General features: G+C 55.6%; 2 protein-coding genes across 2 annotated transcripts in view; one reads left to right on the forward strand and one right to left on the reverse strand.

The window, feature by feature from the left end:
- Positions 1-649: 649 nt before the first annotated feature.
- Positions 650-9,846, reverse strand: BNIP3 (BCL2 interacting protein 3). Its single transcript, XM_059852255.1, has 6 exons — positions 9,727-9,846; positions 7,224-7,404; positions 6,524-6,608; positions 2,403-2,509; positions 2,166-2,315; positions 650-1,571 (listed from the first exon to the last, which is right to left on the reverse strand). The coding sequence occupies exons 1-6, from the start codon at positions 9,761-9,763 to the stop codon at positions 1,520-1,522; spliced, it is 612 nt and encodes a 203-aa protein (XP_059708238.1). The 5' UTR covers positions 9,764-9,846; the 3' UTR covers positions 650-1,519.
- Positions 9,847-15,424: 5,578 nt separating this feature from the next.
- Positions 15,425-20,741, forward strand: part of JAKMIP3 (Janus kinase and microtubule interacting protein 3) — a 62,941-nt gene continuing 57,624 nt past the window's right edge. The window contains exon 1 of the mRNA XM_059852298.1: positions 15,425-15,577. The gene's annotated coding sequence lies outside the window, so the exon portion shown is untranslated. The remainder of the gene's footprint in view (positions 15,578-20,741) is intronic.

The following is a 20,741-nucleotide window of genomic DNA, read 5'->3' on the forward strand; positions in this document are numbered from 1 at the left end:
GAGTGGGTACATGGCAGTACCTCACTGTGCCCGAGAGGCCAGCGCTGCCCCAGGGTGTCAGCCTTGGGGGGACAGAGCTGGGGACAATGGCAGGGAAAGAGGGACAGGGTGGTTTAACCCCTTCCCTTCTCCAGGCAAAGCCCGGCCCTTTGCTCAGCAGGGATCTGCTGCTCTCCACAGGAAATGGAGGCGGCACCGGAGCGTTCAGGGGTTCTGGTCCCACCTTTGCTCTTGGCTCCAGCCTCAGGGGAGAGGTTTGGATTGGAGGGTAGGAAAAATTCCTTCCCAGAAAGGGCTGCCGAGCCCTGGCACAGCTGCCCAGGGCAGGGCTGGAGCCCCCACCCCTGGGGGGATTTCACAGCCCTGTGGAGGTGGCACATGGGGACGGGGGCAGTGCTGGGAATGGTGGGGCTCCATGGGCTCATAGGGCTTTTCCAGCCACAACAATTCCATGGTTTCCAGCTCTTCAGGAGCATGACACCCTGTGTGTGCAGTGAGTGCAGGTTACCCAGGGCCTGCTGAGGTCTGCTTGAGCTGTTTCCATGGAAACTTCTCCATTCCACGTCAGGAAGTGACCAGTGGGAAAGGGGCAGGCAGAGGCCCAGAGCCTCATCAGCCCCTGGAGAAAAATGAATGAGGAAACTCTGAGTTCACCAGGAACCTTTTTATTTAAATATATAAAACATGGTATTTTGGCAAACATTCATTTTCTCATTAAATAAGGTAAAATCACAAAAGGGAGAAAGGCATTGCATCAGTAAAAACCAAGGAGAAGCCACCCTGTGGTTCATGTGCCCAGGGCTGGGGTCAGGTGCAGATTGATGAGGGACAGGAAAAGCCTGTAAAGCGACAGCCTGCGATAGGTACAGCAGAGAACCTGGAGTAACTGCTGGGCTAAATAAATGTCCTGGCAAAAGCAGCTTTGAGTAGGCACTAAATCCAAATTCTACCTCTGAACTAGAACAAACTGATGGAGTTTTACCCACGTGCTCGTCTCTTCCCACTGTGTCTCAACACCTTACACCTCCCACCGAAGTGAACTAAGCACCACCTACCAGAGGAAAGGCTGCCCGGGCAGTGAGAGCCCCTGGGAATTCCCGGATCATCTGTAAGGCCGCTCCAGTCTGGGCTCATCCCTCCCTGTGGGGGCTGCAGGAGCAGGGACAACATTCCCACCACAGGCACAGGAGGGGCGGGATGGACACGGCCCAGCACAAGGGCTGCTGAAAGCTGGGACTGATTTAAACACGGAGCTGCTCTAATGCTCAGGTACTTCACTACAAAGCACTAAGGGACATTACAGCATCTGCCACGTGCTCATGGGGTGATCCAGCAGGGATTGATCCAGAAGGCTCGATGTGACACGGGAGCTCCAGCGTCTCCCTTCCCATTTTTAGACTAGACTAAAACAGGACACAGGACACACACACACACACACGGCGCCACGACCAGCTCCCCCTCCTCTGCACCTCCTGCGCTCCAGCTGCGGCCGCTCTGCTCCAGCTCCGCCCCGGCGCCTCTAGAAGGTGCTGCTGGAAGCCGTGGTGGTGAGACGCCTCCCGATGTAAATCCTGCAGCAGGGTCAGAGCACACGGTCAGGGTCAGTGCTGGGAATGCCCTCCCTGCCAGGCCGCTGCCTCTGGAGTTCCCGGCAGGAGCAGCACTGCCAGCTGTAACCAAGCAGGAACAGAACTGCTCTGGCAGCCCTCCCAGCTCCAGGGCCCAGCTCCTGCCCCACGCTCCTGTGGAAAGGAAACGTCCCCCATCCCTTCCAGGAGGGAACTGAAAAATCTACTGAGTAATTTAAAATAATATTAAATATTTTTAAATCTATGTCAGTGGAACTTTTAAAATCTATTCAATATTAGCTTTTTGCTTTGCTGATCTCCTAGTTGTGAGATTAAGAGTCTCATCTCCAGTGGAGCCAAGTGTTGTGTGACTACAGTTCCAGTGTACAGAATTCCACATTTCCCAGCCTCTTAATTGTTCTGAGAAATTCCCAGCCAGGGAGAAAATCAGAAAACTTCAACCATCCAGCAATACCACAGGCAGGAAGCACTTCCTGAATAACCATCTTGGACAAAGAGGGAATTGAGAATCAGAACCAGGCCTCAAAGAAAGCAGGTAAAAAAATCTTTTTTTTTTTTTTTTCAATTGAACCTTACCCTAGTCCAATGGCCAGCAGGTGAGAGAGCAGCAGGGATGGGAGGAAAACCTTCAGGAATTCTGCAGAGAATATCCCCCCTTTCTTCATCACACTGGTGTTCCTCATGCTGAGCGTGGCTGTGCGCCGGGGGTGCTTGAAGAGGAATTCCCTGGATTTGGGGAAGGAGGGTGAGCTGTGTGCTCAGGCAGGAGAGGAGAAGCTGCAGGAGCTCTGCAGCAGCTGTGGCAGCACTCACTTGGGCGGGATGTTCTCAGGCCGGCTGGACCAGTCCCAGATCCAATCCGCGTTCCTCCTCAGCAGCCGCTCCACCTCCCTCCTCCTCTCCAGGAAATCCTCCTCAGACTGCAACCAAGAGCCACCAGCCCTGAGCACCCAGCAGGGCACGGCTGCAGCCAGCACCACGGCCAGGCCAGCCCTGACTCCCCCTTCCCACCCCCTTCTGGGAAGTGCTCACATCCCAGACCAAGAGCGGGAGCAGGGAGATCCATCCTCACTCAGAGGGGGGTGAGAATGGCAGAGACCACAGCCCATAGCCCATATCCAATAGCCCATAGCCCACAGCCCATAGCCCATAGCCCACAGCCCACAGCCCACAGCCCACAGCCCACAGCCCACAGCCCACAGCCCACAGCCCACAGCCCATAGCCCATAGCCCACATCCAATAGCCCATAGCCAACAGCCCACAGCCCATAGCCCACAGCCCACATCTAATAGCCCACATCCAATAGCCCATAGCCCACAGCCCACAACCCACAGTCCATAGCCCATAGCCCACAGCCCACAGCCCACAACCCATAGCCCATAGCCCATAGCCCATAGCCCACAGCCCATAGCCCATATCCAATAGCCCATAGCCCACAGCCCATAGCCCACATCTAATAGCCCATAGCCCATAGCCCACAGCCCATAGCCCACAGCCCACATCTAATAGCCCATAGCCCACAGCCCACAGCCCATAGCCCACAGCCCATATCCAATAGCCCATAGCCCATAGCCCACATCTAATAGCCCATAGCCCACAGCCCACAGCCCACAGCCCACAGCCCATAGCCCACATCTAATAGCCCACAGCCCAATAGCCCACAGCCCATAGCCCATATCCAATAGCCCATAGCCCATAGCCCACAGCCCATAGCCCACAGCCCATAGCCCATATCCAATAGCCCATAGCCCACAGCCCATAGCCCACATCTAATAGCCCATAGCCCACAGCCCATAGCCCACATCTAATAGCCCATAGCCCACATCCAATAGCCCATAGCCCACAGCCCATAGCCCACAGCCCACAGCCCATAGCCCACAGCCCACAGCCCATAGCCCACATCTAATAGCCCATAGCCCAATAGCCCATAGCCCATATCCAATAGCCCACATCCAATAGCCCACATCCAATAGCCCACAGCACATAGCCCACATCTAATAGCCCATAGCCCACAGCCCATAGCCCATATCTAATAGCCCACAGCCCACAGCCCATAGCCCATAGCCCACATCTAATAGCCCATAGCCCACAGCCCATAGCCCATATCTAATAGCCCATAGCCCACAGCCCATAGCCCATAGCCCACATCTAATAGCCCATAGCCCACAGCCCACAGCCCACATCTAATAGCCCATAGCCCACAGCCTACATCCAATAGCCCACGTCTAATAGCCCATAGCCCACATCCAATAGCCCAAATGTGCCTGAGACAAGACTGCCCTGGCAGTGAAATCCCAGAGCCAAGCATTTAATCCTCATGCACAGACCCAAAATATGCCCTGTCCCAGCCCTGATGGACACTGGCACAGGGATTCCTGCCCTACCCCAGCTCCCAGCCCTGATGGACACTGGCACAGGGATTCCTGCCCTATCCCAGCCCTGATGGACACTGGCACAGGGATTCCTGCCCTATCCCAGCCCTGATGGACACTGGCACAGGGATTCCTGCCCTATCCCAGCCTGATGGACACTGGCACAGGGATTCCTGCCCTGTCCCAGCTCCCAGCCCTGATGGACACTGGCACAGGGATTCCTGCCCTATCCCAGCTCCCAGCCCTGATGGACACTGGCACAGGGATTCCTGCCCTATCCCAGCCTGATGGACACTGGCACAGGGATTCCTGCCCTGTCCCAGCCCCCAGCCCTGATGGACACTGGCACAGGGATTCCTGCCCTGTCCCAGCCCTGATGGACACTGGCACAGGGATTCCTGCCCTGTCCCAGCTCCCAGCCCTGATGGACACTGGCACAGGGATTCCTGCCCTGTCCCAGCCCTGATGGACACTGGCACAGGGATTCCTGCCCTGTCCCAGCTCCCAGCCCTGATGGACACTGGCACAGGGATTCCTGCCCTGTCCCAGCCCTGATGGACACTGGCACAGGGATTCCTGCCCTGTCCCAGCCCTGATGGACACTGGCACAGGGATTCCTGGTCTATCCCAGCTCCCAGCCCTGATGGACACTGGCACAGGGATTCCTGCCCTGTCCCAGCCCTGATGGACACTGGCACAGGGATTCCTGCCCTATCCCAGACCCGATGGACACTGGCACAGGGATTCCTGCCCTGTCCCAGCTCCCAGCCCTGATGGACACTGGCACAGGGATTCCTGCCCTATCCCAGCCCTGATGGACACTGGCACAGGGATTCCTGCCCTGTCCCAGCCCTGATGGACACTGGCACAGGGATTCCTGCCCTATCCCAGCTCCCAGCCCTGATGGACACTGGCACAGGGATTCCTGCCCTATCCCAGCTCCCAGCCCTGATGGACACTGGCACAGGGATTCCTGCCCTGTCCCAGCTCCCAGCCCTGATGGACACTGGCACAGGGATTCCTGCCCTGTCCCAGCCCTGATGGACACTGGCACAGGGATTCCTGCCCTGTCCCAGCCCTGATGGACACTGGCACAGGGATTCCTGCCCTATCCCAGCCCTGATGGACACTGGCACAGGGATTCCTGCCCTATCCCAGCCCTGATGGACACTGGCACAGGGATTCCTGCCCTATCCCAGCCCTGATGGACACTGGCACAGGGATTCCTGCCCTATCCCAGCCCTGATGGACACTGGCACAGGGATTCCTGCCCTGTCCCAGCTCCCAGCCCTGATGGACACTGGCACAGGGATTCCTGCCCTATCCCAGCCCTGATGGACACTGGCACAGGGATTCCTGCCCTGTCCCAGCTCCCAGCCCTGATGGACACTGGCACAGGGATCCTGGCCATGCTCAGAGCTGGCAGATGTCACTGGCAGTCCTTGCCCCGCTGCTGGCAGGACCAGTTCCAGCCCCCGGCCATGCTGGGAGGCAGGTGAGCCTGGCCAGGTGTGTGCTCCCAGAAGCTCCCCCAGCCCCAGCTCTGGTGCAGTTCCAGCACAAACGCTGAGTCAGGGCAGAGCTCCTGGCTCAGCTCGGCTCCACTCCACACAGCCCAGGCCTTGGGATAAAAATAGACCCTGCTCCCAGAATTCCAACAGCTCTGGATGCACACACACACACGGGATGGAAATAAAACTGTCCAGGCAGCTGGAATTCTGATGGCTTTCTAACTTGGGGTTATTTGTTCTCAAAGTCTAAATAATGATCTTTAAACAGCCAAAGGGTGTTTCTGACAATGTAAAATAATAATTTCCAGTAATAATTAACTTGCAGTACCACATTTAGCTAACCTAAAGCTGAGTCCTTGGAGTCTGGCAGGAGTTGTAGAAATGCTGCAGAAAAATTCACTTCCTTGAAATACTTCCTTCCTCAAAATGCTTTGTGAGTCAATTTTTTAATATTAAAAGCTGATTTATTACACTGAAGACTACAGATTTCAGCCTGTCATCCCACAATAAGCCCTGTATTGATTAAATATGGTCAATGCACATTATTTCCCCTACTTGTGTTGCAAATGTGTTTATTCATTTTCCTTGCAAAGTAAGCAAACCTACAAAGTGAAATCAGAAAGAACAGGGAGTTTTCCAAAGCAGCACATATTCAGGTTTGGTATTAATTGTTAGAATACCCGGAATCAAAGCTAGGGCAGGGCTTGGAAATTGTGTGGTTTTGCCTGCCATATTTAAGTGACTCTAGAAATTCTTGCTGCTGTTAAAATCTCTTTTTAAATTCCTACTGAACTGATGGAGGTGCATTGGTGGAGGACATAGGAAACACAGCCCATCAGCAGCCAAAGGGAGAGGGCAAATCCTTCTGAGAAATCTCAGTCACAGAATGACCAAACCAAAACATCCCCACGTGTCAGGAACAAGCACAGCCAGGCTGGGTCTGCCAGGGCTGCTGGGACTTGTGGAAGTCTCTTCAGCAGCTTCTGCTGTTCCTGCCCAAAGCACAGGGACCCAGAGCTCCCCTCTCCCCCAGCCAGGTGAGCATCTTACCTGGAAGCTGTTCTTCTCCCCACTGCTGTGGCTCTCTATCTCCAGAGCTCTGTGGCTGTCCTGGGGGGTCTGGGAGCGAGGAGGGCTGCACCAGGACAGAAGCACCAGGAAAGGAGGAGTGAGGTGCTCTGTGACACCCTGGGACACCTGGGCACTGTGCCCAGGAGTGCCCCAACCGTGCCCCAGGGGCTGCATGGGGCAGTGCTGCCACAGCCCAGCCACCACAGTCCCTGCTGTGATCCCCAGCCCTCTGCCCACGCTGCTGGGGAGCCCTGGCACCTGCACAGAAACAGCAGGCAGCAAACGAGGAGTGGCAGCAGGCTTTGGTTTGAATCCCCACCAGCCAGGCCAAGCCTGTCCTGCTGTGGAGTTCAAGTCCTGGAGTTGTTTGGGCTTTTCCAAACACAGTTGAGGCTGGAGACCTCAGAGCCCATCGAAATCCAGCAGATGCATTCATGGCACTGCCTGAGTGCCTGCCCCAGGGCTGGGCTGTTGTGTGACACCCCTGGACATCTGCTCTGCTTTCCAGGCACACGTGCACACACGTGTTCATATGGGACACACACACACACACACCCCCCTGTGCACACCTGTGTTCATACAAATAGGCACGTGCATGTTAACACACCCATCAACATCTCTGTCTGCCTCTGGGACACACCTGGCACCCCAGGTGACCGTGGCAGAGCCCCCTGCTCACCTGTCACAGTGGGAGCTCTCCCTGGAGCTGCTCCTGCCCGACTCGTGCTGGGCGTCCAGCAGGATCTTCTCCATGTCCCCGTTGTGGATGGACAGCGAGGCTGGCACCTGCTCCTGGCTCCCCGTGGACACAGAGCTGCCACTGCCACTGCCATTGCTGAAGTGCAGCTCCACCCAGGACCCTGCTGGGCACAAAGAGCTGAGCCCCAGGGCCTGGGGCAGCCAGAGGGACAGTGCAGGGACACAGGCCAGCCCTGCCTCCAGCTCAGAAACAGCACGGCATGCAGAGGGCAGGCACTTGAGCTGGGAAGGCTCACAGGGCTGGGAAGCAGCTGCTCAGGAGTACAGTGTGTTTCTCTCTGCACATACAGATCTTTTATTCTGGAATATGTTCCATTTTTATTGTTCAGCATAGGTGGCAGTCAAAATAATCTCAAGGACTTTTGCTGCCAAAGTTTAGTTGTTCGTTTGTTGAAATTATTTTGGGCTCCAGAGCCCAGGGACTGTTTAGTGCAGCCTTTTTCCAGTGCCATTTGTAGGTGCTGCTGTTAAGCAACTGCGGGTGTGTGGCAAGGGCTGTCATGGGTTTGCTGCTAGCAGTATATTTAACACGGTCACATGGGCTTTGTTTTCCTAAGGGAGGGAATAACAACTCCCTCCTGGGCAGGGACAGCTCACTGCAGGGCCTGGAGCTGTTCCCTCCCTATAGAATCCTGGAATGCTTTGGGTTGGAAGAGATCCCAAATCCCCCCCAGTGCCACCCCTGCCATGGCAGGGACACCTTCCCCTGCCCCAGGTGCTCCCAGCCCCAGTGTCCAGCCTGGCCTTGGGCACTGCCAGGGATCCAGGGGCAGCCCCAGCTGCTCTGGGCACCTGTGCCAGGGCCTGCCCACCCTGCCAGGGAACAATTCCCAATCTCCCATCCAGCCCTGCCCTCTGGCACTGGGATGTCCTGTCCCTCCAGCCCCCAGAAAGGAGCTCAGGGGACAGAAAATCCCTGAGTTACACCAATGCCAGAGGAACCCCACTGTGGAACAGGTGTGGCCCAGCCCAGCAGGGCACAGGGAACAGAGCAGCAAGGGCAGGAGCAGGAGGGCAGCAGGAATTCCCTGATTCTGGGCAAGGATGTCTAGGGAATCAGCAGGGAAAGGAGAGACAGGGACAGTGGTGCTCGGGCTGCTCAGGGAACCAAGGCACAGCAGGAGCAGCTGGAGCTGTCCCTTCCCAGCCACCCAGCAGCACAGGAACCAGGTGGAGAAGCCAGGGCAGGGCTTTAGCGTGAGGCAGGAACGTCAGACCAGCAAAGATATCCCGATATCCTGGCTGGGAGGAGACTGAGGGCTCCAAAATCAAACGGGAACAGCACAAAGCCAAACTGCCCCTTGTGCATCAACAACACGAGAATCTCCATCCCAAATACACAGACCTCCATCTGGCCAGCCAAAGTACCAAAAACCTGCTGGATACAAACACTCCCAGACACCGAGTTTGGAAGAGACGCTTTTCTTCCAGACCCCTGTTCCTTTACAGCTGGTTTGTTGTTGTTTGGGTTTGTTTGGGAATTCTCCCCTCCACGTGACAGTGCCTGGCATGTGGCAGGGAGTGTGCTCAGAGCCAGACAAACCCTTCCCTACCCTTTCCCCCAAAATCTAGGGAAGCTCAAGTTGTTGCCAAAGAACGATCACAACCACTAGAGCTCAAATCAAGACTTTATCTGCTGAAATCTTACTGGGTACAGCGCTGGGAATGCAGGATAAAGCAGGGAGAGGGTTGGGATTGCAGCAGCAAGGGGACAGAAGATGTGGTTTACAATTTTCCCCTTTTTTCCTTCTCCTTTTGGACACTCCTCAGAGAAGGGCTGTGCTGGAGCACATGGAACAGGCTGTGATATCATCACTTAAAGATAAAAGCAGCTGTGTTTTTATGAAGCTGGAAACACAAACAGACCGAAGCCCACAAGAGGCGATGCAGCCCGGCCAGACGAGTCCCGGGGACGGGCTCGGGACAGAGGGGTCTGTCACGATATCCCAGCCCAGGACACATGTGCGAGCACAGACCGGCACTGCAAAGCACCGGGTCAGCGCTGGGAAGCGTAATTTTCTTAAGACACAGCTTTCAACGCTAGGAATTAAGAAGCAGGATTCCACAGAGCGATGAGGATGGCCCCAGAATCGCTACAGCCCCCGGGCCAGGCGCACTGCGCGCGGCTGCGCCGGGGTTTTCCCTCCCGCGGCCAAGCCGGGGCTGTCCAACACCCGATCCCCGCGAGTGGCCCGAGCCCTGCCCACAGGCACATCCTCCGGGCCTCCTCCCCGGGACACGGGGCGACGGACACTCACTGCGGCGCGCACATCGGCCACCGCAATCACCCCAGATCGCGACCCAGAAGGGCCGCGCGCGCGGGTCCGCCCCCAGCCCGCAGTGCCCGGGCAGCGCGGCCCGGGCAGCGCGGCCCCAGCCCGCAGCGCGGCCCCAGCCCGCAGCGCCGCTCCCCGCGGCCTTACCCTGCAGGTTCTCCTCCTGAGGGCTCTGTCGCGACATGGCTGGCGGGCGGCCGGGCACGCACTGACCGCGCTCCGGCCGCCTCAGCAACGCCGCGCCGCCCCGCTGACGTCAGCGCCGCGCCGCCCGCCCATTGGCCAGCGCGGCGGGGCGGGGCGGGGCGGGGGTGGGGGGGCGCGCGCTCCTTCAGCGTCCCCCCGGGCCGCCATGATGGCGGGAGGGAGAGGGGCCGGGCGGGGAAACGAGAGTGCGGGGTCGGCTCCTCCAGGAACTCCCTCAGGACATCCTTCCTCAGGACATCCTTCCACAGGACATCCTTCCTCAGGACTCCCGCTCTCTGCCCGCTGAGCGCTCCGCAAGGCCCGCCCGCCCGCCCGCGGGCCTCCCGCACGGCGCTTCAGAGTCACGGGGAACGCGGACACGGAGGGGTTCCAAAAGATAAACGGAGGGGGTTTCAAAGGACACACGGAGGGATTTCACAGCACACACGGAGGGGGTTTCACAGCAGACACGTCCGCTTGTGAAGTCACGGCTTGCGGCCGCTAAGCCGACCCCGACGGCGAATGATACATGGCCTTAAAATAGGTAATAATCACAGAATGCTTGGGTTGGAAGAATCAGTCCGACTCTCGGCCCCGCACAGAACAGCTCCAAGAAAATTAATAATAACAAATAAATAGATAATAGATAATAAATAAATCTCCTTTTGGTCTTTAATTGCCGCGATGCCATCAGCGCTCTCGACAGCGGGAACCACTTAACTCGTGTTGTTATTTGAAAGCAGATACTGATTTACTGCTGGGACGTTGTTAAGACAAATGCATAAAACCTGATTTTGTTTAGCCAAAGTATGAACTCAATTAAAGCATGCAGGCTTTTCTGCCTTGTCTGGAATTGTTTGCACCTGTGCCTTTTTGCAGCCGAGTCACAAAGCCCAAGTGGAATACCTCAGTAAACTGTGAGTTGTTGCAAGAGTAAGGAATTGCCTGATAGCCTTCCCAGAAGGACAAGGCCGGGGTGTTACGGGTGTGGGCATGGCACTCCGCATAGCCGCTGGATAAAGACGGGCAGTGGAGCCGGCTCTGTTCCAGCAGGGAAGAGCCGTCCGTGGCGGGGGCACCGAGGGGCGGGATCCGGGGCCTGCGCTCGGTGCCGCTCCCGCTCCTCCCGCGGAGCTCTGCTGCTCCCTGCGGGCACGGCAGCCTCGCTCCCCGGGCACGGCCACGGCAGCCGCTCCTCGGGGGCACGGCAGGTTCTGGCTGCGGGACCTGCTCCTCTCCTGCAGCCAGCCCTGACTGGGACGGGGACACGGCAGGTTCTGGCTCCGGGACCTGTCCCTGTCCTGCAGCCAGCCCGGACTGGGACGGGGGCTCAGCAAGTTCTGGCTCCGGGACCTGTCCCTCTCCTGCAGCCAGCCCGGACTGGGACGGGGGCTCAGCAAGTTCTGGCTCCAGACCTGTCCCTCTCCTGCAGCCAGCCCGGACTGGGACGGGGGCATGGCAAGTTCTGGCTGCGGGACCTGTCCCTCTCCTGCAGGCAGCCCTGACTGGGACGGGGGGCTCAGCAAGTTCTGGCTCCAGACCTGCCCCTCTCCTGCAGGCAGCACTGCCTCGGCTGTGAGCAACGGCGGCTCAAGGCTGCAGGCACACAGCAAGGGCTGCCTGCCTCAGGAGGGATGTGGGGATCGCAGAATCACAGAATCCCACAAGGTTTTGGGTTGGCAGGGACCTTAACTCCCACCCAGTGCCACCCCTGCCATGGCAGGGACCCCTCCCACTGTCCCAGGCTGCTCCAAGCCCCATCCAGCCTGGCCTTGGGCACTGCCAGGGATCCAGGGGCAGCCCCAGCTGCTCTTCCATCAGTCATTGGGTGAATGCTTTTATTTCTATGTATAATCTGATGGCAGGAACTTTTGGGTTATTGGCAGAGACAAACTGTGCTGTCATCAGGAAAAATGGTGAATTTTCCTGTTGTTGGATGAAGTCTTTGAAAGGTTATGGATTTATTGCACTAGGATCCTCTGCACAGCTGGGACTCGCTCTAATCGTGTTTACTTGCATGTCACAGACCAATCATGTATTGATTAATTCCCTTTAAGCCAGAACCAGTGACAATCTCCTCCACAGAAAAACAAAGGCGATGATTTGGGTACGGAGTCACACTTGCTGCTCAGACAGCTTCAACTTTGTGTTTGGTTTTCAGCCTCTGGGCTGGGCCTGACATGAGGGCTCAGCCCAGCTGTGAGGGACAGGTATTTCTTTCAGGCATTGCACAGAAGTTGTTTGTAATCCCAAACCCGTGATAAACTTGCATTAGTTTACAAACGGATAATATTCACTGACATTTCTTTGGTTTCTTATCAAGGTAATCCACCCACTTCCTAGGGGTACAATGTGAGACAGTGGGAATTTCAGAACTGATTTGGGAAAATGTGCCTACAACTCCCTGCCAGGAGGGGACAGCCGGGGGGTCGGGCTGTGCTCCAGGGAACAGGGACAGGAGCAGAGGGAACGGCCTCAGGCTGGGCCAGGGCAGGCTCAGGGTGGGCACAGCAGGAATTCCCCCATGGAAAGGGGGCTCAGGCCCTGGCACTGCCCAGGGAGGGTTGCAGTGCCCATCCCTGCAGGTGTCCCCTGGAGGTGGCACTCAGGGCTGGGGACAGGGTGGGGATGGGCACAGCTGGGACTCCAGGGCTGGGAGGGCTTTGCCAGCCCAAATGATTCGGTGATTCTGTGACTGTTGCTCTCCTGTGCAGACACAGGCTCAAGCCCCGCTGACATCTGAGCACTCCCTGCCTGCATCCCCCGAGGGTTGGTCATTAACCTCCCTGGCTGCCTCTGGAAACTGAACCGTGCTTGTGTTTCATGCCGAGCGTTTCTTGGAACCAGGTTCATCATTAACCACCCAGCTGCTCTTGTGTCCTTTCCGTGCTGCTGCTGCTCACCCAGGCAGTGCAAGCTGTCCCTGCCCAGGGCTGTGGAACACGATGAGCCTTAAGGTCCCTTGCAGCCCAAACCCTTGGGAGATTTGCTGGTTCTCTGATTTTATTCCATTTGGAGAGTTAATAAAAAGCCTGTGTGTGGCGTGGCCGCTGTCGTGGCAGGGCTGTGCTGTCCTGGGCCGTGTCTGTCACATTCCTCAGCAATCCCCACAGGCTTTGTGCCGTTCTGTGATGGCTGCACAGGGGCATTGATCCTGCCTGTCCTGAGCTCGGTGTCACAGGGAGCTCAGAACCTTGCTGGCACAGCTGGGCAGGGCACAAACCAGGGCTTAAACCAAACCCAGAGCATGCTGGTTTGCTTTTCAGTCCTACAAGGAAAGAAACTGACCACTTCCAGGGTGAATCAGAAAAGCAGAGCATGAAAATTCCTTCAGCTCTTCTTTACTTACTAACTTCAGGTTTTTAAAGCCCATTCCCATCTGTGTGCAGCTCAGCCCGTGGAAGTTGCCCGAGGAATGCTTCTCCTGAGCACTTGGCAGCTGAAAAACAAACGCCCATTCTTTGAGTGATGCAAACCACTGCTGGGCTCTTGTGTAGGTCTCTTACAACACTGCCTGCGACATGACTTGTTTTGCTTACAAACTCCCACAAAGTGTGGCAATTCAGCTCTAAAAATAGAAACCAGTTTTATTTGTCCCAGAGCCCTTGTTGTCACAGCTCTCAGAGCCACAGCCAGTCCTGCTGTCTCCAAGTGCCACTACAAGTCCCTTTGGCAAAGGATAATTGAACCACTGAGCAGGGAACAGGCAGGGGGAACACAGCGTTGGGATCCACAAAAATAGGAACAAGTTTCTAAGGAATCTGGTTAGCAGTCACGTGTTTCTTGTCCTGCACAGTTGTGAGCTTTGGTTGGAGGGAAAATGAAGATTTTCTATGCGAAGTTCCAGATATTTAGCTGTTGTTTAAGGGGGAAAAAACCGAGACCCTCCTTTCTAAAACTGAAAATTTTGTGTTCCAGGGTAGGTTTCTGCTTCCCAGCCCTGCTCTCAGATCACCCTGTCATTCCTGTCAGCAGTTCATGGACATACACTGGGAACAGTTCCCAGGCTTCTTCCCAGGCTTCACTATTTCTCATGTCAGGAAAACACAAAATCAAACAAATATGCCCTATATCCTATTTGCTTGTAGAGAACTTGGTGGTGTGGGGCTGTTAGAAGTATCTTGTACCCAAATGCATTTCTTTTATGCATATTTGTGATTAGTTTCTGATGGAAAGGGGAATTTTCAGTGGACGAGGGAGTATTGACAATGGATATTTCCTCAGGTGTGAGGAGCAGTGGGACACAGCACACTGGGGGGGCCAGACCTGCTCTACATCCGTGTGTTTTAGTCCTCAAATTGAACCTTACAGGGCCTTGCAACAACGCCTGCCTTTTCCACCCCCCAGCACTGCACCCAGGAATGCCATTCCTGTAAGAGATACACCCCAGTGCCTGCCCTGCACTTCCACAGGGTGGGCTTCCATGGAACACGGAGTGAGTCCAGAGTCCTGCTCTGGAGCCAGCCTGGGACACCTGGGGGGGCTCACCTGGGCAGGAGCAGCTCCAGGGAGAGCTCAGAGCCCTGCCAGGGCCTGGAGGGGATCCAGGAGAGCTGGAGAGGGACTGGGGACAAGGATGGAGGGACAGGACCCAGGGAATGGCTCCCAGTGCCAGAGGGCAGGGCTGGGTGGGATCTTGAGAATTGGGAATTGTTCCCTGGCAGGGTGGGCAGGCCCTGGCACAGGGTGCCCAGAGCAGCTGGGGCTGCCCCTGGATCCCTGGCAGTGCCCAAGGCCAGGCTGGACACTGGGGCTGGGAGCACCTGGGGCAGGGGAAGGTGTCCCTGCCATGGCAGGGGTGGCACTGGGATTTGGAATCCCTTCCAACCCAGAAGAGCCTGTGATTCCATGATTCTAGAACTTGATCCCATCTCTAATGCCAGGAGCAAGTGCAAATCCTGGCAGCTGTTTCTAAACCCAAGTATCCTTCAATCCCCCCAGCCCTTTTCAGCAAGGCAGCCCTGCTGGAGGAGCAGCTCAGTGTGGGTTCCAGCTGTGCTGGATGCAGAGCTTTGGCTTCCTCATGGGGCTGGGAATGCCCATCCTGGCCTGAGCGCGTTTGGAACTGCAGCCTCGGCTGGCTGGGAAGGGACAGGGATGGAACGGGGGGAACGGAGGGAATGGAGCTGATCTGGGAGGGCAGGGATGGGAGAGCTCTGGAGCAGGAGCAGGGCTGATCTCGGGAAGGGAGGGCTCTGGAGCTGATCTCGGGAAGGGAGGGCTCTGGAGCTGATCTCGGGAAGGGAGGGCTCTGGAGCAGGAGCAGGGCTGATCTCGGCAAGGGAGGGCTCTGGAGCAGGGCTGATCTCGGGAAGGGAGGGCTCTGGAGCAGGGCTGATCTCGGCAAGGGAGGGCTCTGGAGCTGATCTCGGCAAGGGAGGGCTCTGGAGCAGGAGCAGAGCTGATCTCGGGAAGGGAGGGCTCTGGAGCAGGAGCAGGGCTGATCTCGGGAAGGGAGGGCTCTGGAGCTGGAGCAGGGCTGATCTCGGGAAGGGAGGGCTCTGGAGCTGGAGCAGGGCTGATCTCGGGAAGGGAGGGCTCTGGAGCTGGAGCAGGGCTGATCTCGGGAAGGGAGGGCTCTGGAGCTGATCTGGGAAGGGAGGGCTCTGGAGCAGGGCTGATCTCGGGAAGGGAGGGCTCTGGAGCTGATCTGGGAAGGGAGGGCTCTGGAGCAGGAGCGCTGCTGACGTGCTGCCGGGCTGCAGTGACTCCGCAATGGCTGAGCCTGCCGGCACCGAGCTCATCCCGCAGCCTGCCGGGGAAACCTGTCCTTAGCTCCTCCGACTGCTCGGATCCGCGCTCGGGCTACGTGGTGAGCACGTTTTACTCTACGCTTGGGGGATTTTTAGTATTTTTTGTTTTATTTTCCTTCTCTGTCCTCTCAGTGCTTCCCTGGACCAATCGATGCATCACTTCTCATCTGATCCCACTGTTTAGAGGACAGAGAGGGAAAACAGAAGCATCTGCGGCAGGGATGGATATTTTTTTTAGCCTTTTGCAGTGTGAATCGTAAAAAATCTCTTTAAATGTGTCTGCTCGAGCAGCCTACAGGTTTTATCTGGAATGCACTGCAGGCAGGGACTCTCTCAGTGTGCAGCATGAGAGTGAGGTTTCTGCCTACCTGTGCTCCTTAATTAGCATCTACCTGTGCTTGCTAATTAGTGCCTAACTATGCTCCTTAATTAGTGCCTGCCTGTGCTTATTAATCAGTGATTACCTGTGTAATGTATCTCTAAATATGGACATAAAGTGTGATAGACAGACAAATAGACAGATTTGCTGCACATGACCCATCTGCTGCCTAAAGGCTTTGCAGGCTCCATTTTCAGGTGTGCTGTTTGGCATTCTGTGTCTGGGTGATTCCCCGTCCTCCATCCGGGCTGGTGACACCCTGGCTCTGAGGTGCCAAGCTGTGCTCTCGGGTGCCAGGAGGGGATGGCTCTGCCTGGCACTGGGGCCCAGCTGCACCTTCCCTCTCCGTCTGCTCCTCAGCATTTTATGGAGTCTCTCTCTGTGTGATGCAGTCGAAATGCCAGGTCAGAGATTGCTGCTGAGCCTCCTCTGCAGCTGTAGGTGTTGGTGTTTGGGGTAATACACGCCCTGATGAATGGCTGTGACAATAATCTGTGTCTGTGCTCAACGAGGAGCTGATTGGGGCATTTCCTGTTGGCTGAACTCTGCGCACGGCATCTCAGAATTGCTTCCATGGCAATCCTGTCCATAGGAGAGCAGCTCCCCACCCCTGGCAGTGCCCAAACTCCTTCCCATGGCAATCCTGTCCATAGGAGAGCAGCTCCCCACCCCTGGCAGTGCCCAAACTCCTTCCATGGCAATCCTGTCCATAGGAGAGCAGCTCCCCATCCCTGGCAGTGCCTGAACTCCTTCCCATGGCAATCCTGTCCATAGGAGAGCAGCTCCCCACCCCTGGCAGTGCCCAAACTGCTCCCATGGCAATCCTGTTCTCCTAGGAGAGCAGCTCCCCACCCCTGGCAGTGCCCAAACTCCTTCCCATGGCAATCCTGTCCATAGGAGAGCAGCTCCCCACCCCTGGCAGTGCCCAAACTGCTCCCATGGCAATCCTGTTCTCCTAGGAGAGCAGCTCCCCATCCCTGGCAGTGCCCAAACTCCTTCCCAAGGCAATCCTGTCCATAGGAGAGCAGCTCCCCACCCCTGGCAGTGCCCGAGGCCAGGCTGGCTGGGCCCTGGAGCACCTGACACAGTGTGACATTGGTGTCCCTGTCCATGGTAGGGTGGAATGGGATGTGCTTTAAGGTCCCTCACAACCCAAACCAGTCTGGGCTTTTCATTCTATTCTGAGCTATTTAACCTAAAAAAAGAAAGTTATTTTATTTTTCTTCCCAGCTGCTTGCTCTCTCAGGCATTTTAAATGAGATTTATCTCATCCAGATTCCTTTTCCTTTCAGTTCATGGGATGCCTCTACTGACACTGCTAAAAATGGAGACAGAGATTAGAAAACACATTGGAGTCGGGTTGGCTTTTGCCTGTTATTTCACACATTGTGAAACAGGCAGAGAAATGTGTGTAGTGCAAAATAATAATTTCCTGGCAAGAAAGACTCACAGCTGTCAGCCTGGGCCCTCTCTCTGGACATGCAGCATCCTTAACCTGCCAGCCCTCTGCACTTGGGCTCCTCTCTCTGTGTAAGGGCTCGCTGGGTGCTTCACAGATGCTCAAAACTGAAAGTTTCTCAGAGCAGATTTCTTTACTTTGCAGTGGAATTTCTGCCTGGTTTGTGTTGGGTCTTGGCAGCTTCCTGACCCATAACCCCTTGTTCTTCACCTGCAAATATCAGGCTGGTAGGAATTCTAGTGTTTGCAGTGGTGATTAAGAGGACAGTGGGACCAGTACGAGGCCACAGGAAGGTGCATTTGTCACCAGGGCCCTGGTGGAGAAAATAACACCCCACTTGAACAAGGCTTTAAAGCATGTGCTGCAGGCTCATGGGTTGTCTTGACAAATACCAGTCTGGGATGTATTTGTGGAACTGTGTGCCTGTAAATCCCTCCCTTGGTGTATGCTCAGTTGTCAACACCTCCCACGTGGTGAAGTTTCACCAAGTTTCCCAATGCACTGTCAGTTTACATGAAGAGTAAAACTTTGCTTTTTTCTCCTTAAAATGCATCTCTAAAATATTATTTTTTATTGCAGATGGCTTGAATTCAAAGTAGCATCAGCAAATGAATGTTAACAAGTGAAGGCCTTTAAATAATGATCTTTAACATTTTCCCCTAAAACATGTGTTCTCAGCTTGTCACCTTCTGTGCTGCAGCTCTTCATGTATGAACAGGAACAGAGGCTTGGCTTAAATGGAAAAATAATTTCAAAAGCAAGTCTTAAAAATGTTACACATCCTGGTTGACTGGGATGTAGGGTTTGAACCCACCCAACCACTCTGTGAGTGAGACTCTAACAGCACTGAACAATTTTGAGACACATAACAACATTTGCAGGAATACATTTTATGGTAAAAGCAGACAAATACTGGCCAATACTTCATCAGTCCAAACGAAGTCACTCATGGGATCCTGTCTTTATTTGCCCACAGTGGGCCAGGAGCAGGTTCCTGCTTGCAGAGGAGAAGAGAGCTTCCCTCTCCCAGAGCACTGAGTGCTGGCTGCTGTAGTGGCTAAATGCTAATCCCTTTCTAGCAGGACAGCTAATTCCTGATTGTCCTTTGCAACCACAGCCACACGTGCCATGCCCAAATAAACCCCCAAAGGTCTCAGGAGCTGAACAGAATTCTGCAGAAGTGACTCTCATGGAGAGTGAGATGGTGACAGATTTTTGAAAATCCCCTCATTGCTGTGCAGACCCACAGCTCTTTCCAGGCACACGTGATCAGGATTTGTGATTCACTGCTGGTGTGGAATGGAGATGAGGGTTCAATGGATTTCATCTGTGGAGCAGGGGCACTGCCTGAGGACAGACAGCTGGGAAAGGCTTGGGAGAATGTCTGGAGGAGAAATGGGTTTCCCCAGACACACAGGCAGCAGCAGGCTGTGGAGTCCTGGCTGTCCTTAAATCCAGTGGAGCTCCTGGGGCTGGAGCTATTGCCCTGTGCCGTGGTCACTGACCTTGACAAGGTCATGTGCCAACAGGGGCTCTTTAAAAGGTCCCTCCAAGCTGCAGAAAGTGCCTTTCCTACCCCCTCAGCTCACGCTCCTGGCTCTGCTGTCCCTGTTGGTGGCCCCAGCTCAGCTGGCCCAGCCTGGAGGCACTGCTGCCCAGGGAGGGGCTGCGGGCTGGGCTGCGACCCCGCAGCTCTCCCTCCCTCCCTCCCTGGGGTGGATGGTGGGCTGGGCTGGCTTGGGAGGCCCTCAAAGCTCATCCCAGTCTGTCACCATCCAGGTTTTACCAAGGTGAGGCACAAAGGGCTGAGGTACCACGAGATCTGGCCAGGGTGTGTTAAACTGAGTTTGTTACAAGCACTGTCAGATCAGGCAGTAGTCAGTGGCCGCTGTGACTGGTTTTTTTTCTCCCAGGGCTGTTGTGCTTGTTCTCAGTGTCCCTGTGATGGTCCCTGCTGTGCTGCTGTCCCCTCTGGGCTCAGGTTTGCTTGTGTTGGGGTTGTGACACCTGGTTGTGGTACAACAGAATGGTCTTGAAGGAAGATGTATTTCCTTTTTGTGTGCTATAGCAAGCAACTGGAAAACACTCAGGGGTCAAGATTTATCCATTCTATCCCAGATAATGCCTGCAGTGGTTAAAAGCCCTCTCTCTCCAATCAGAATGCTTTTGGGCTACTAATGACTAACTAAAAACTTGCTGTACATCCCAGAGCTGTTGGGAGCACTCAGTGCTCCCAGGCAGCCCCGGGCCAGCCCTGTCACAACGGGGGGACCCTTTATTGTCACAAATACCCTTTACTGTCTGTGCTGCCCCTGGAAGGGCTCCCTGCACGGTCTGGCATTCCCTGTGACTCGTGCCTGCTCCTCCCTCCTGTTCCCCCTGCAGCTGGGGGAGCCCAGGGCAGAGCTGGGGGCTCCTGGCTCCCCTGCCCATCACAGCCCCACGGCTCTGCCTCTGCCCCCTCACCCCTGGGAGAGGGGCTCAGCCTGGGGAAAAGGGGGCTCAGGGGGACCTTCTGGTCAGGGTCTGCTCCCAGGGAACAGGAGGAGAGGGAATGGCCAGAGAGGCTCAGGGTGGATATTGGGAAAAAATATTTCATGGAAAGGCTTGTCCAGCCCTGCCCCAGGCTGGCCAGGAGGTGTTCAAAAAGCGTGGATGTGGCACCTGAGGACGTGGCTGGTGCTGGCCTTGGCTGAGCTGGGCTGGCAGCTGAGCTCGTGGGCTCAGGGGGCTTTTCCAGCCACCAGGATTCCACAGTTCTGTGATTTAGCAGCACAGCCAGAGACAAATCAAAGCAAGCCTTTGGAACAGAGGGTGGTCTTTGGGTTTAGTTTTCTCTCCTTCCCTGAACACACAGCTGGCTCCTGGATTGGCTCCTGCAGAAATTCCAGTTCCCCATATTGCCAGTCCCAGTCTCTAGGGACAAAACCAAACTCTGGGCTGTGCTGGTTTGCAGAGTTGCAGTGGAAGGGAATCCCATCAGGTTTGATTCCCTTGGACACACTCAGGTGTAGCAGGAGTTAAAGGAGCTGCTGCTTGGCAGGTGCCCCTTGTTACCTGTCAGTCACCCAGCAGGCCCAGCAGCCTGACCTGCTTCCAGCCTGAGGGACCTCTGCCAGGCAACACTTCCTAAACAAAGGCCATTTTTTACTTCCTTTGGTCAGGAATTTTTTTCTAATTCCCCTCTTGCTAAAATACCAGTGTGTGTCCTAGGACTGACATGGTTTTGGCCTGATAAGGTTTTACAACCACAAATCGAGTAAAAAAAGCATAGTGGAGAAGCAAGGGATGCAGCAAATGGGATATATCCTGGATGTGAAGAGGAATGCAAACCAGGAATGCTTAAAGCCTCCCGAGAGTTGTGCTGCAGGAAATAGGAGGTGGG

This window comes from Haemorhous mexicanus, chromosome 7 (genome assembly GCF_027477595.1).
Source record: "Haemorhous mexicanus isolate bHaeMex1 chromosome 7, bHaeMex1.pri, whole genome shotgun sequence".
NCBI lineage: Eukaryota > Metazoa > Chordata > Aves > Passeriformes > Fringillidae > Haemorhous > Haemorhous mexicanus.

Excerpts from the sequence above, each read along its gene's own strand:
- BNIP3 (XM_059852255.1), bottom strand. The coding sequence starts at position 9,763 with ATGTCGCGACAGAGCCCTCAGGAGGAGAACCTGCAGG. Across the intron at positions 2,510-6,523 it reads GGGAGAAGAACAGCTTCCAG|TCTGAGGAGGATTTCCTGGA; the intron begins GTAAGATGCTCA and ends TCTTGGTTGCAG. Across the intron at positions 2,316-2,402 it reads CCTGAGAACATCCCGCCCAA|GGAATTCCTCTTCAAGCACC; the intron begins GTGAGTGCTGCC and ends CCCCAAATCCAG.